This window comes from Carassius carassius, chromosome 24, assembly GCF_963082965.1.
Source record: "Carassius carassius chromosome 24, fCarCar2.1, whole genome shotgun sequence".
Taxonomy (NCBI): domain Eukaryota; kingdom Metazoa; phylum Chordata; class Actinopteri; order Cypriniformes; family Cyprinidae; genus Carassius; species Carassius carassius.
In genome coordinates, this window is record NC_081778.1 from 31,373,754 (window position 1) to 31,387,870 (window position 14,117).

Genomic DNA, 14,117 nt, shown 5'->3' on the forward strand with positions numbered 1-14,117 from the left:
TTAAGGGAACAAATTAATAAATCGCGTGCACAATTTAGCAATTTGAGGGAACAAATTAAAAAATTGTGCGCACAATTTAGCAAATTGAGGGGAACGGATTACTAAATCATGCGCACAATTTAGCAAATTGAGGGAACGAATTAATAAATCATGTGCACAATTTAGCAAATTGAGGGAACAGATTAATAAATCGCATGCCCAATTTAGCAAATTGAGGGAACGAATGAATAAATCGCGCGCACAATTTAGCAAATTGAGGGAACAGTTTAATAAATCGCGTGCACAATTTAGCAAATTGAGGGGAACGGATTAATAAATCGTGCGCACAATTTAGCAAATTGAGGGGAACGGATTAATAAATTGTGCGCACAATTTAGCAAATTGAGGGAACAAATTAATAAATCGTGCGCACAATTTAGCAAATTGAGGGAACAGATTAATAGATCGCGTGCACAATTTAGCAAATTGAGGGAACAAATCAATAAATTGCATGCACAATGGAGGGACAGAAATCTCTCGAACTAAATCTAAAATATTTTAAACTGTGTTCCGAAGATGAACGGAGGTCTTAAGGGTTTGTAACGACATGAGGGTGAGTCATTAATGACATAATTTTGATTTTTGGGTGAACTAACCCTTTAGGTTATGTAATCTACTAAACCTACTAAAACTGGTTTCCTTCTTTGCTCAGGTTTACAGTTGATGGCCTGAAGACCAATAAAGAGTATGTATTCCGGGTGAAATCCGTGGGATTCGCGGGAAACAGTATCTACTCAGAGGAGTCTCCTGCCGTTCGAGTGAAATCAGCAATACGTAAGAACCAGACCAGACCCTGCAGGACTTTTAAATATGACAGCGTTTTGTCTAAAGTGTCAAGAGAATCATTTATAGTCTCAGTGTGAATTGTTTCATTCATTGAATAAGTTTCCTGCATGAACAGACACAGCTGGTGAACTTTTGACTTGGGCCAGTTAGCAACCGCCTAAAATACCCATTGTGATGAATTCATAAATATTGAGAAAAGTATGGAAAAACATGTTTCAGGACACGCAAACCATTTATGGAATTGAAGGCGCTATTTAAATGGTTACTAAAGGGTTTGATGGTCATCTAGTGGAAAAGCTTGGTACTGCGCCCCAAACAAAATCTCACTGAAAGCTAATTTTTTGAGATATCAACCTCAAATTTGGAACATAACTTGTTCAGAATTTTGTCTTTGATTTTCTAGCAGTTTTAGAGTAACAAAATGTTTTGTCAAATGTACCTAATTTTCCTGGGTTATTATCTTGAACTAAAACATTTTTATTGAAATAAAGATTAAATAAAATAAAATATAAATATTTGATAAAAAATACAAATTAGAAATGTTGCTTTGACAGCTAACTGAAATAAGTTTGTTACTAACTGGAAACAAATAAAAACAGAAACTAAAATAAAAAAAAAACTTAAATAGTAAAAAACACTAACACACACACTAATTAAAATGACAAAAGCACATAACATATCAAATTAAAATGAAAACTGATAACATGCAAATTAGTGCTAATTAAAAATAGCAAAACTGTGATAGTATATAAATAATTCATGAATTTTTAGACATGTAAATTTAATGTATTACCAGGACACTCATGAAACACATGGTCATCCTATCAATTATTATTATTATTTTTCATAATCACTTATTTGATTAATAAACAATTAATAGAAAACATGATGTGACCTTTGACCTTCCTCTGCCCCATACTGCAGGTGTTCCGTCCCGTCCATCAGCCATCGCTCTACTGCACTGCACCGGAGCAGAGATGCTGATTGGCTGGAGAGCCCCAGCCAATCACGGAGGAGACCTTGTGCGTGGCTACTATCTGGACCAGAGGGAGAAATCCCAGAGCTCCTGGACAGAGATCAGCATCAAGCCCACTAAAGAGAGAGTGTGCGAGGTGAGCCATTTACAGTACCATTTACAGTACCAGCAGTTTCTGTGCTGCTTTTGTGATCAGCTGCTCTTTTGCTACATGCTTCTGCAGTAATAAATGACGGGACCTGCTTAAATCAGTCATAAATATTGTTTATTGCTCAATATTTAATTGCAGTCATGCCAATTATTTTTTGATTGTTTTCACTGTGTAATTGGACCATGAACACAAAATAGTGGTTTGGTGAAAAAAAGCCATTGTTAGGGTGATGTTTAATTTGTAGAGCGTACAGAGAGAGGCCATGAGCGTTATAGTTTTAAATCAGGTTTAAAGCAGGTCTCGTCATTAGTTGATGCGGATGCATGTGAACTTAAGTATTAATCAATTGTTGTTTTGTTCACGCTGACATTCTCGTCTGATTATTGTTTGAAACCGGAATTTGAAGTATGATAATGAACAAAACTCTCCAAAAACTCAGTGCATATTGGTGTTCTGTTTTGAAATAAATAAAAACTAAATCTTTTAGATGAACGTTAGTTTGTTTTGTAATGACGGGGTGAAAGGAGTGGCAGGAAGCAAGTGCAAGTTAAAACAGTTTAATGAGGACAATGATACAAGACAACAATAAGACACAAAGATGACGCTGAAAGGAATACACAGTCCAGGATGGTGCAGGTGAGTGAAGGATCCGGATGGTTTCCGAAAAGCAAACATAAGTCAAGTACATGAAACAATGCTCTCACAAACACAAGACGCTAGACAAGCCAATATATAGGGATGAGTAATGAGTGACAGCTGTTGCTGATGACAATTAGCGGAGACGCCCACAAACTAATCAGTGCTGACGCGTAACACATAGACTTCACCCACATAGTGCACAACCCTGGGATCACGGTTTATCAACCGTGACCGTTTTAAATAATTAAAATCCTTTAAGTGATTTTGGTCTGTACCATATCAGAGAGCTTTCTCAGCTGCCTTTAACAATTAAAATCAATAAATTTATAATCAAACAAAATATATTGAATGGGTATTCAGTTAATTTATTAATTTATATTTTATATAAAAATAAAATAGTTATTAAAAAATATTTATTTAAATATGTTAGTATAGGTTTTTTTTTTATTGTATCAGTTTAATTGTGCCCTAATTATATGGCCCAAATACATCAACTCACACAGTGTTAAGGTATAGTGGGCCCTGTTCTTTTAGTAATATTTATATACTATTTATTAAGTATGTAGTATTTATCAATATTTTGAATCAAATTTTATTTTTATTATTTACTTTTATTTTCTTATTTATATATTTTCAGTCATTTTAATTTTAGTTTGTTTTATTCATTGTGTTATATGCCTTTTTTCTTCTTTTTAAAATTTTTGTGCTATTTTATATTTATTTTTTAACTTTTTATTCATATTTATTTATTTGTTTGTTGGTTTTAGTTTAAGATTTTCCGATTAGTTGCCATGGCATCTCTTATATGAATAAAAAAATAATATCTGAAATAACAAAAATTTATAATGAATTAAAATGAACAAAAACTACATAGACTTAATAAAACGGAACAAAAAATAAAATAAAAATGCTAAGTTTAAAAAAAAAAATATATATATATATATATATATATATATATATATATATATTATTCTGTTTTTAAAAACCTGCAGTTTTCTCTTTTAAAAGTTAAAATGGAAAATACAAAAATAAAAAATATGTTCAAAATAAACTACAAATAATATCTGAACTACTAAAATATCACTGCCTTAAAACTGAGCAGTAATAATAGTGTTGCTTGCTTCAGCAAACACCAGTTATGAATCATATAATATTTATTTTGACCAGTTGGTGAACAAGCAACATTTTTTAAAGGTTCACTGCCTGCTATGGAAGTTCTAAGTGGTCATGCATTATTATTTTTTTCCTTCTTGTTTTCTTGTTATAACGACTTAATTTTCTAGTTATCTGGGCATAACCATAGTCGTTTTCTCGTTATAACGACTTAATTTTCTCATTATCTCAACATAACGAAAGATGTTTTGTCGTTATAACGACTTAATTTTCTTGTTATCTTGACATAACGAAAGTTGTTTTCTTGTTATAATGACTTAAATTTTCTCGTTATCTCGACATAACTATAGTCGTTTTCTCATTATAACGACTTAATTTTCTCGTTATCTCGACATCACAAAAGTTGCTTTCTCGTTATAACGACTTAATTTTTGTCGTTATCTCGACATAACGAAAGTTGTTTTGTTATAACAACTTAATTTTCTTGTTATCTCGACATAACAAAAGTTGTTTTCTCGTTATAACGACTTAATTTTCTCGTTATCTCGACATCACAAAAGTTGTTTTCTTGTTATTACGACTTAATTTTCTTGTTATCTCGACATAACGAAAGTTGTTTTCTTGTTATAATGACTTAAATTTTCTCGTTATCTCGACATAACCATAGTCTTAATTTTCTTGTTTTCTTGTTATAATGACTTAAACTTTTTCGTTATCTCGACATAACGAAAGTTGTTTTCTCGTTATAACGACTTAATTTTCTTGTTATCTCGACATAACCAAAGTTGTTTTCTCGTTATAACAACTTAATTTTCTTGTTATCTCGACATAACCAAAGTTGTTTTTTTGTTATAATGACTTAAATTTTCTCGTTATCTCGACATAACCATAGTCTTAATTTTCTTGTTTTCTTGTTATAATGACTTAAACTTTTTCGTTATCTCCACATCACAAAAGTTGTTTTCTCGTTATTACGACTTAATTTCTTATCTCGACATGAAAGTCGTTTTCTCATTATAACGACTTAATTTTCTTGTTATCTCGACATCACAAAAGTTGTTCTCTAAGAAGTTACAAAACTGCGCCAGCAGGTGGCACTGTAGACCTGAATATAATTGATAGGGTTTTGTACACTATCCACTTTACTGTACGCGGATCTTCTTCGTGATCGCTATAATTTGTGCAGTATTGTTCATTACGACATTTAATTAATTCATAAATGTTAAATGCTTGACTCAGTATGATTATTTTGTGTACTAAGCTCTTGCTATATGCATGAGTTTTACCAACGCGGTTTGTGTCATAAAATAACTGCTTATCAAAACCAAGGTTGACGTCACTGGATTCTGTTTGTGCTTCTTTGAGGCACATGATTGTTAGTTAATAAGCGGAGATGTTCTGTTTATCTACAGTAGGACGGGATTTAACGATGTAGGCTATTTGTGATGTGCCTCTTTTCCATATTATTAATCTTTATTGTTAATCATACTGATGAGAAATGTGATGTATATGTAAAGTGCATAGGCTAATTGAATTCAGTTTTGTTCTTTAATGTTGTAATAGTTGTTTTTTTCTACACACACACATACACTACACATGAACGCTCTTTTCAAACTGGAGCTTGTAACGCACATGATATCTGTCACAGTATATAGACGGTTTCAATGGCCACAACATAAACAAACGTTACTGCGCATGCGCGCTTTTGTGGACCTAACTTAACATCCGGTAGACTTCCAAATAGAATCAATAACAACAGCCAAGTCCCTCTAGAGTAGATAATTTTTGATAACAAACAAAATATGTTTGCCGCGTGGATCAGGTGGACTTAATGAAAATGCAAATTCATTCTTTGGCAGCAGGAGATGTTTTAAAGCATAGACATAAAGCGCGAGAAACAGAGGTTTCCCCAGTAACAGCTGTAAACAAAGCAGAGCTGGTACGCTCACACGCTGCTTTATCAGACATATAACACGCAAGTCTTCCTTCAGAAATACAGCGATATAAAAACACCTGTGCCTCATTTTGATATTTAAACATATAAATGTAAGGAATTAGTATTATCAAACGTGCAGTACGTAACGTTACTCATGTTTATTCAGCGAAGCCTTTTTGAAAATCGATCGGTTTTAAAATTGTGGCGAGTCTCCAAAAATAAATAAATGTATGGGAAACACATCCCGCAGCACAACCACCTGAGCCCAACTTCAGTGTACTCATCACCTTGACTTTAACTGCGTTTGTAGAAGGCACCGCAGCCAGACCGATATAAACAACACAGACCGGAAGTTAACTTAGGTCCAGGCGCGTACGCCCGATGAAACCGTCTATAATGACTACTAAAAATTACAAATTAAACATGATTTTATTTTAAATAAAGGGAAAATTAAAAGTGAGTTTAATCCCAGCAGCTCTAAAAGATCTTAGAATAGTTCTGCATCCTTCTGAAGGTCTGTGTTTGCAGTGTTGTTTTGAAATGTTAATTACAAAAACAAAATGTTTGGTGTACTGTCTCTGGAAAAATCAACACTGATTGATCAGCCTATTTATGTATAGTAGACTTTATTACATTGAATTACATTACATAGGTGAAGCAAAATTAGCTGAAATATAGGCTACAGTAAGAGCGCCTGCATGGTTGTCCATCAGATGCGTGTCAAAGTTGAGTTCATTACTATAGCAACAGTAAAAAGTGTCATGTCGTAATAACGAGAAAACAACTTTCGTTATGTTGAGATAACGAGAAAATTAAGTCGTTATAATGAGAAAACAAGAAGGAAAAAAATGATAATGCATGGTACAAGCATCAGCCTCGTGTCTCTTTCTATTAACATGCCCTCTGTTTTTTTTTTTGGAGAGGAGGATGGGGTTGTTTTGCACTATTTGCTCAAAGGATGCCTCAAAGTGCATTATGTCAATTATAAAACATTGATTTTAGGGCACTGTGGTCATAGCATGAAGCCCATGTTAATGATTTCTGCCTGTCATTGAGCAGTCAGAGACACACACCACCTGCCCAACAACATTACAGACCAGCACAAGCACACACACACATACACTCTACAGTATATTAAAATCCCCCGGCTACACCCCTGACGTCTGCCATCTAGTGTCCGTTCTCTGTCCCAGCAGGCCATGGGGCCTGGACCGGACGCTCCCAGATAAGCCTCTGGTTTGATAAGAGGATTCAAGCAACACAGGCCTGTTTCCCTGAATCTAATCCCAATTACTTGTGACCAGGTGGCCACTCTTTACTTCTCATCACAGAGCAATGTTAAAGCGATGTTTATCGGATAAGTAGCTAGGTAAGAAGATAAGTAGAAATAGGCATCAACCGGTGGATCAATGCACTGAAGATCTAATCTAATTGGTGACAAAACAGCCAAATTGCTAAAGCTTTAACTAAAATTAAAATGCAAATGCTAAATATAAAAATTAATTTAAAATATGAATAAATACTAAAATAGTAAAATTATATTTTTTCTGGGTTAAAAATGCATCTGATCTGCAGGATTCCACAGATTTCCAAAAAAAAAAAAAAAATAGGTAGTAATCTTTGTTACTTTAATTGAATAAATGTGAACTGAAATTAAAGAAAATATTTAAACATTAAAACTGAAATAAAAATTTTTTATTATTAAGTTAATAAGAATGACTAAACAATAAAAGATTACTAAAAATTTAATTAAAATGGAAAAGAAAATGCAAAATATACTAATAATTAAAAAAAATTATTCAAATATGAATACATACAGAAATAATAAAGTTATACCATTTCTGGGTTTTAAAATACTTTGATTTGGAGCACTTCATATATTTCCACAAAATATTTTTTATTTTTTTACTAGAATGAAATAAATGTACTCTAAAATCAACAAAATTAAGTATGAAAATAAGTACGAAATAAAATAAAAAAAAACTATACTGACAAAAATGCACCAAAATATTTTTTTTCCTAAAATCAAAATCAAAAATAAAAATAAAAATTAAAACAAATATTATATAATATGTCAAATATAAAATAAATACTAAATTAGTAAAAATGACACTGCTTTTGTGCTAAAAGTGCATCTGAATCGAAGGACTATTCTCTGTCTCTTGTGTTCTAGTTCATTAATTATTGTAGTTATTTTGAGGATGCTTTCAGCTTCCATTAGGAGTGTGATCCACTTCTCTGCATTTTGCATTTAAATGAACACTGAGAATATTAAAACACAATCTTGTACTGTATATTAACACTTTCTCTTTTATTTTAGGTTTCTCTTGCGTCCTTTCTGACACAACCATTTATTTTCCATTATTTGTCGGCTTTGTTTCTAGGTGACAGGACTTCAGGAAGGAAGTTTTTACCAGTTCCGAATCTTCGCAGCTAATATTGTTGGACTGGGTGAAGCTTCTGAAGCCAGCGAGCTGTTTTTGTGCGAGCGTTGGATGATGCCTGAGCCTGGTAAGATCCTGCATTGTGAGGAACAAGAATTGTAAGTGATTTACAGTTCTTTTTAGCAATTTTGAGGAAGAAAAAATAGTTTGGCGATCAACTCTTATTGCATCTATTACCAAATGACATTTATTGCATACAAGTGAATTAACATGCACTATGTTTTATTATTGCACTATTTATCTATTGCACAACTTGTACACTTTTTAATGAATTAGATTGGTTTCAATCATGAACTTAAACATATCTGGCACAGAATAACATGCTGTTATTGTTTCATTAATCTTTAATCTGTTCCTGTTCTTTATCATTAATGTCTTAATCGTTATAGTTTGTTTCTGTGTCTTTCTGGCACAGTGAGTTTTTCTTCCATTATGTTTCCCTGTTTTTGCAGTTGAGGGTTATTAAATACACCACATTTTTCATTTGGTTATTATGTATATGCCTCGTTGTGAGCTAGATTCTTTTATTTTATAGTTCTGTGTTCAAGAGGATAAACACAGCTCATATATAGGTGTGTGTATGTTAGAGAAGTGTCATTTCTTCATTAGATAAAGGTCAAATAAGTAATGAAAGCATCTTTAAAAAGTGGCGATGATGGATAATTGTATAATTGTGTTGATTCATATGTTGCAGGTTGTCCGTATGATCTGGAATTTAGAGAAGTGAGGCGTACCTCTCTGGTGCTGTTGTGGGCGGAGCCTCTGTACAAGGGCCAATCAGAGATCAGCGGGTATGTAGTGGAGATCAGCGAGGGGGCGGAGTCTGAGGATTGGACCCCGGTGACGAGTGAGCCAGTGACAGAAACTCACTTAAAGGTGCCTTTATTGCAAAAGTCATAATTTAGCAACGTGAGTAGACTGCAATCTAATTAATTTCAATTCAAATTACAACCCGAATTCCGGAAAAGTTGGGACGTTTTTTAAATTTTAATAAAATGAAAACTAAAGGAATTTCAAATCACATGAGACAATATTTTATTCACAATAGAACATAGATAACGTAGCAAATGTTTAAACTGAGAAATTTTACACTTTTATCCACTTAATTAGCTCATTTAAAATTTAATGCCTGCTACAGGTCTCAAAAAAGTTGGCACGGGGGCAACAAATGGCTAAAAAAGCAAGCAGTTTTGAAAAGATTCAGCTGGGAGAACATCTAGTGATTAATTAAGTTAATTGATATCAGGTCTGTAACATGATTAGCTATAAAAGCTTTGTCTTAGAGAAGCAGAGTCTCTCAGAAGTAAAGATGGGCAGAGGCTCTCCAATCTGTGAAAGACTGCGTAAAAAAATTGTGGAAAACTTTAAAAACAATGTTCCTCAACGTCAAATTGCAAAGGCTTTGCAAATCTCATCATCTACAGTGCATAACATCATCAAAAGATTCAGAGAAACTGGAGAAATCTCTGTGCGTAAGGGACAAGGCCGGAGACCTTTATTGGATGCCCGTGGTCTTCGGGCTCTCAGACGACACTGCATCACTCATCGGCATGATTGTGTCAATGACATTACTAAATGGGCCCAGGAATACTTTCAGAAACCACTGTCGGTAAACACAATCCGCCGTGCCATCAGCAGATGCCAACTAAAGCTCTATCATGCAAAAGGAAGCCATATGTGAACATGGTCCAGAAGCGCCGTCGTGTCCTGTGGGCCAAGGCTCATTTAAAGTGGACTATTTCAAAGTGGAATAGTGTTTTATGGTCAGACGAGTCCAAATTTGACATTCTTGTTGGAAATCACGGACGCCGTGTCCTCCGGGCTAAAGAGGAGGGAGACCTTCCAGCATGTTATCAGCGTTCAGTTCAAAAGCCAGCATCTCTGATGGTATGGGGGTGCATAAGTGCATACGGTATGGGCAGCTTGCATGTTTTGGAAGGCTCTGTGAATGCTGAAAGGTATATAAAGGTTTTAGAGCAACATATGCTTCCCTCCAAACAACGTCTATTTCAGGCAAGGCCTTGTTTATTTCAGCAGGACAATGCAAAACCACATACTGCAGCTATAACAACAGCATGGCTTCGTCGTAGAAGAGTCCGGGTGCTAACCTGGCCTGCCTGCAGTCCAGATCTTTCACCTATAGAGAACATTTGGCGCATCATTAAACGAAAAATACGTCAAAGACGACCACGAACTCTTCAGCAGCTGGAAATCTATATAAGGCAAGAATGGGACCAAATTCCAACAGCAAAACTCCAGCAACTCATAGCCTCAATGCCCAGACGTCTTCAAACTGTTTTGAAAAGAAAAGGAGATGCTACACCATGGTAAACATGCCCCGTCCCAACTATTTTGAGACCTGTAGCAGAAATCAAAATTGAAATGAGCTCATTTTGTGCATAAAATTGTAAACTTTCTCAGTTTAAACATTTGCTATGTTATCTATGTTCTATTGTGAATAAAATATTGGCTCATGTGATTTGAAAGTCTTTTAGTTTTCATTTTATTAAAATTTAAAAAACGTCCCAACTTTTCCGGAATTCGGGTTGTACAATTGTGCATCAGGAATCAAATTTAAGCTAAACAGGATTTAAAACATTTTTTTCATACTTTATTCAGTTGATTCATCACAGTATATTACAATGAATTAAAGTTTTCTGAAATGTAAATTAGACATTATCGGATTAAATATGATCTAATTTGCATATATTTCCAGGACAGAAATCTGAACATTGGATGAAGCCAGTTTCAAAACGTTGGGTTTTTAAAGAGGGAATAAATGTATAAATTAAAAAAATACTGTCAATCGCCTATATATATGTATATATATATATATATATATATATATATATATATATATATAGTGAAGATATTTACAGAGGGGTTTGTTAAAAAGTCATTTTGGAGCAGATTAATAAAACATTTCATAAAAACGTTATAACTGTGATATGTCTAAAATTACTTATGTACAAATCCCTTTGGAACATATTTTTAAAAATGCCAATTTTGGTGTATATAGAATGTAAAGAATTTAGTGTAAAAATATTTTACTCAAAAAATGCTAATACATTTCACAATTCATTACAAAGAAATGTCAAGCTACACATTAGAGAAATTTTGAAGTAGAAATACAAAAAAAATATTTTCTTGTAAAAGAAAATGTACAATAATCTTTTATTTACAACTTTATTTACAAAAAATACAGTAAAGCTTGGTTAAGTGTCAAATGAGTGTCAAATTCGGACTCATTGGCTTTTAAAGATGTTCTGTAATTTAAGTTTACAACACAGATAGATACAAAATAAACACTTGAATGTGTATTTTGGATGTTTTCTTTCCTATAAAATAAATGCATATTTTGAAAGTGAAAATTGGAAGCAAAATTGTCATGTGCAGGACAAACCTGTGCAAAAAAAAGAGGTACAAAATGTGTTACTGGGGAGGTACACACCTTTGTTACTAAACATTCCATATTGGTACCTAAAAGGTACAAAAATGTATCTTTTGAAAAGGTACTGCCCCAGTGACAGCTTTTGTACCTTTTTTCTTTCTTTTTTTGAGAGTGTGGTGTCTAGCCTTAAAAAGCATCTTGATTCAGTTCACAATAGTTACATTTGCATCTAGTCCCACCAAAGCCTTTGAAAAGAGGAGTGAGCTGTTTTTGGGTGATATCTGATCAGGTTTCAGGTCTGCAGGCGGGTCAGACGTACCGCCTCCGTGTGTCTGCCGTTAACGCCGCTGGAGTCGGCATGTCTTCATTGGCCTCGGAGCCGGTGGAAGCACAGACTAAAGCAGGTCTACTGCCTGGAAATCTGCATAATGATGATTTCATGCTCATTTTACAGCGAGTCGCTTTTAACTGTATCCTGCGTTTGCCACCAGGAACCAAAGAGATTGAGATCGGAGTCGATAACGACGGCTTCATCTTCCTGGGCTTTGAAGCTCCTGACAGCACTGATAAAGATGTCTTTAAGTGGAGTAGGAACTACGGGAAAGCCATTGAAGCTGGACGAGCCCGACTGGAGAACAAAAACAACAGGTCACGATATGAGCTTTTTCTCCAGCGTTGGATCTGGAAGAATATTTCTCATTTATTTTCTCCATTGGGACTTTGTCAGTAAAGAGTTTGAAACTATCAATCAAACCTAACAGCATGCAAACCTTGTTTTAAAGCAAAACAAATACTTGAAAAAAAAAGACTTATGAAGCTTAGAACTTATGAAGCGTTGCAATAAAGTAATCTTAAACCAATGCTACAATATTGAACTATTAACTTGATGAGTCTAAATGTATAAACAGTATATATTGTTATTTTAATTTCCGTGAAGCATTGCAGTGAAGTAATCAAAAAACAAAACTGTAACATTACAATATTTACTTGTATAAATATAAAAACAGTAAATATCAAGTTAATGTAAAAAAAACAAATCTTTATGTAAAAGCAATGTTTGTTTACCTTTTCTGTCTTATATATTATTTTTAAATTGTTAATAGGCACCTTAAACTTTCTTAAAGGAATAGTACGGACTCCTTAAAATTAACCCTTTTGTTTCCACAGTAGTAGTACATTCACACCGTTTTGGGTTTGAGTAAATGATGAGTTTGTTTTGGGTGGCTGTTCCTTTAAAAGCTCTATAAATCTGATCCAAATGTTCGTCACAGGTCTGTTCTCACCTTCACGGACGCCTCGGAGCATGATTTGGGCCTGTACACGGTGGAGCTGAGCAGAAACCCTGAAGTCTCCTCTAGTTTCACCTTCACTGCAGAGGGTAGACATTCATCTCTATCTCTGTATGATGCATTACCTGAACACAGTGCCACAAAACCTTGTGCATCTGATCAGCATTAATTGATGCATATGCATGACTTGTCTTTTCTTATACGACCTCAGTTTTTTATCATCAATCGGCTGCTGATGAATGTTTTGCTGAGCACCTTTGCCCTAAACCGTGTTGCGTGTACAAGATCTGTGTATTTTCACCATGCACAAAGTGTGACAGAACATGGACTGTTTGTGTGAGATGCTATAAACTGCATGACAAACATCTTGCTATAACCTCAAATACAGCAAGATGAATCTTATTTTCAAAGATGTCGGATCATTTTGACAGCATTATGTGTCTTTGCAAGACATTGACAATGACTTTGTGATTGTGCCGTTTTCTTCCTCAGATCTGGAGAGGCTGACAGAACTCAGCTGGCATGTGAGAAACCCACGTAAGTCAATCAAATACACTGTTCAGAGAATCTGAGATGCACGTGTTCAAAAGTTTGGAATCATTATGATTTTTTTATATTTCTGAAAGAAGTCGCATCTGCTCACCAAGGCTGCATTTATTTGATCAAATATACAGTACAAATTGTGAAATAATATTACAATGTATAATAAGTGTTTTCTGTGTGAATATATAGTAAACTGTAATTTATTTCTGTGATGCACAGCTGTATTTTCAGCATCATTCCTCCAGTCTTCAGTATCACATGATCTTCAGAAATCATTCTTATATGATGATTTACTGCTCAAGAAACATTTTTAATGTCTTTGTAACATTAAAAATGTCTTTCTCACTTTTGATCAATTTAATGCATCCTTGATTAATAAAATTATCATTTTATTATTTTATTAAAAAGTCTTACTGACCCCTACACTTTTAAACAGAAGTGTATTTAAAGAAATTGCTTATTTCTGCCACGGAATAATATTAAAAAGGACATTGTGAGTTTGCATCTCAGAATTCTGATGTTTCTTCTCTGAATTCTCTGTGTACAACTGTTTTTTTTTTATATTGTAAATTAGAATTTTTTTCTCAGAATTCTGAGTTTAAATCTTGTAAGTGTATTTTTTCTCAGAATTCTGAGTTTAAATCTTGTAAATTAAATTTTGTTCTCAGAATTCTGAGTTTAAATCTTGTAAATTAAATTTTGTTCTCAGAATTCTGAGTTTATATCTTGAAATTGTAATTATTTTCTCAGAATTCTGAGTTTAAATCTTGAAAGTGTATTTTTTTCTCAGAATTCTGAACTTAAATCTTG

At 33.8% G+C, this 14,117-nt stretch overlaps 1 protein-coding gene across 1 annotated transcript in view; it reads left to right on the forward strand.

Moving 5' to 3' along the window:
* myom3 (myomesin 3) overlaps positions 1 to 14,117 on the forward strand; it is a 67,364-nt gene that overhangs the window by 43,984 nt on the left and 9,263 nt on the right. The window contains exons 18-25 of the mRNA XM_059508558.1: positions 692 to 813; positions 1,750 to 1,937; positions 8,025 to 8,151; positions 8,779 to 8,960; positions 11,765 to 11,879; positions 11,967 to 12,123; positions 12,747 to 12,853; positions 13,257 to 13,301. Of these exons, the coding sequence (XP_059364541.1) occupies positions 692 to 813; positions 1,750 to 1,937; positions 8,025 to 8,151; positions 8,779 to 8,960; positions 11,765 to 11,879; positions 11,967 to 12,123; positions 12,747 to 12,853; positions 13,257 to 13,301 (1,043 nt within the window). The remainder of the gene's footprint in view (positions 1 to 691; positions 814 to 1,749; positions 1,938 to 8,024; positions 8,152 to 8,778; positions 8,961 to 11,764; positions 11,880 to 11,966; positions 12,124 to 12,746; positions 12,854 to 13,256; positions 13,302 to 14,117) is intronic.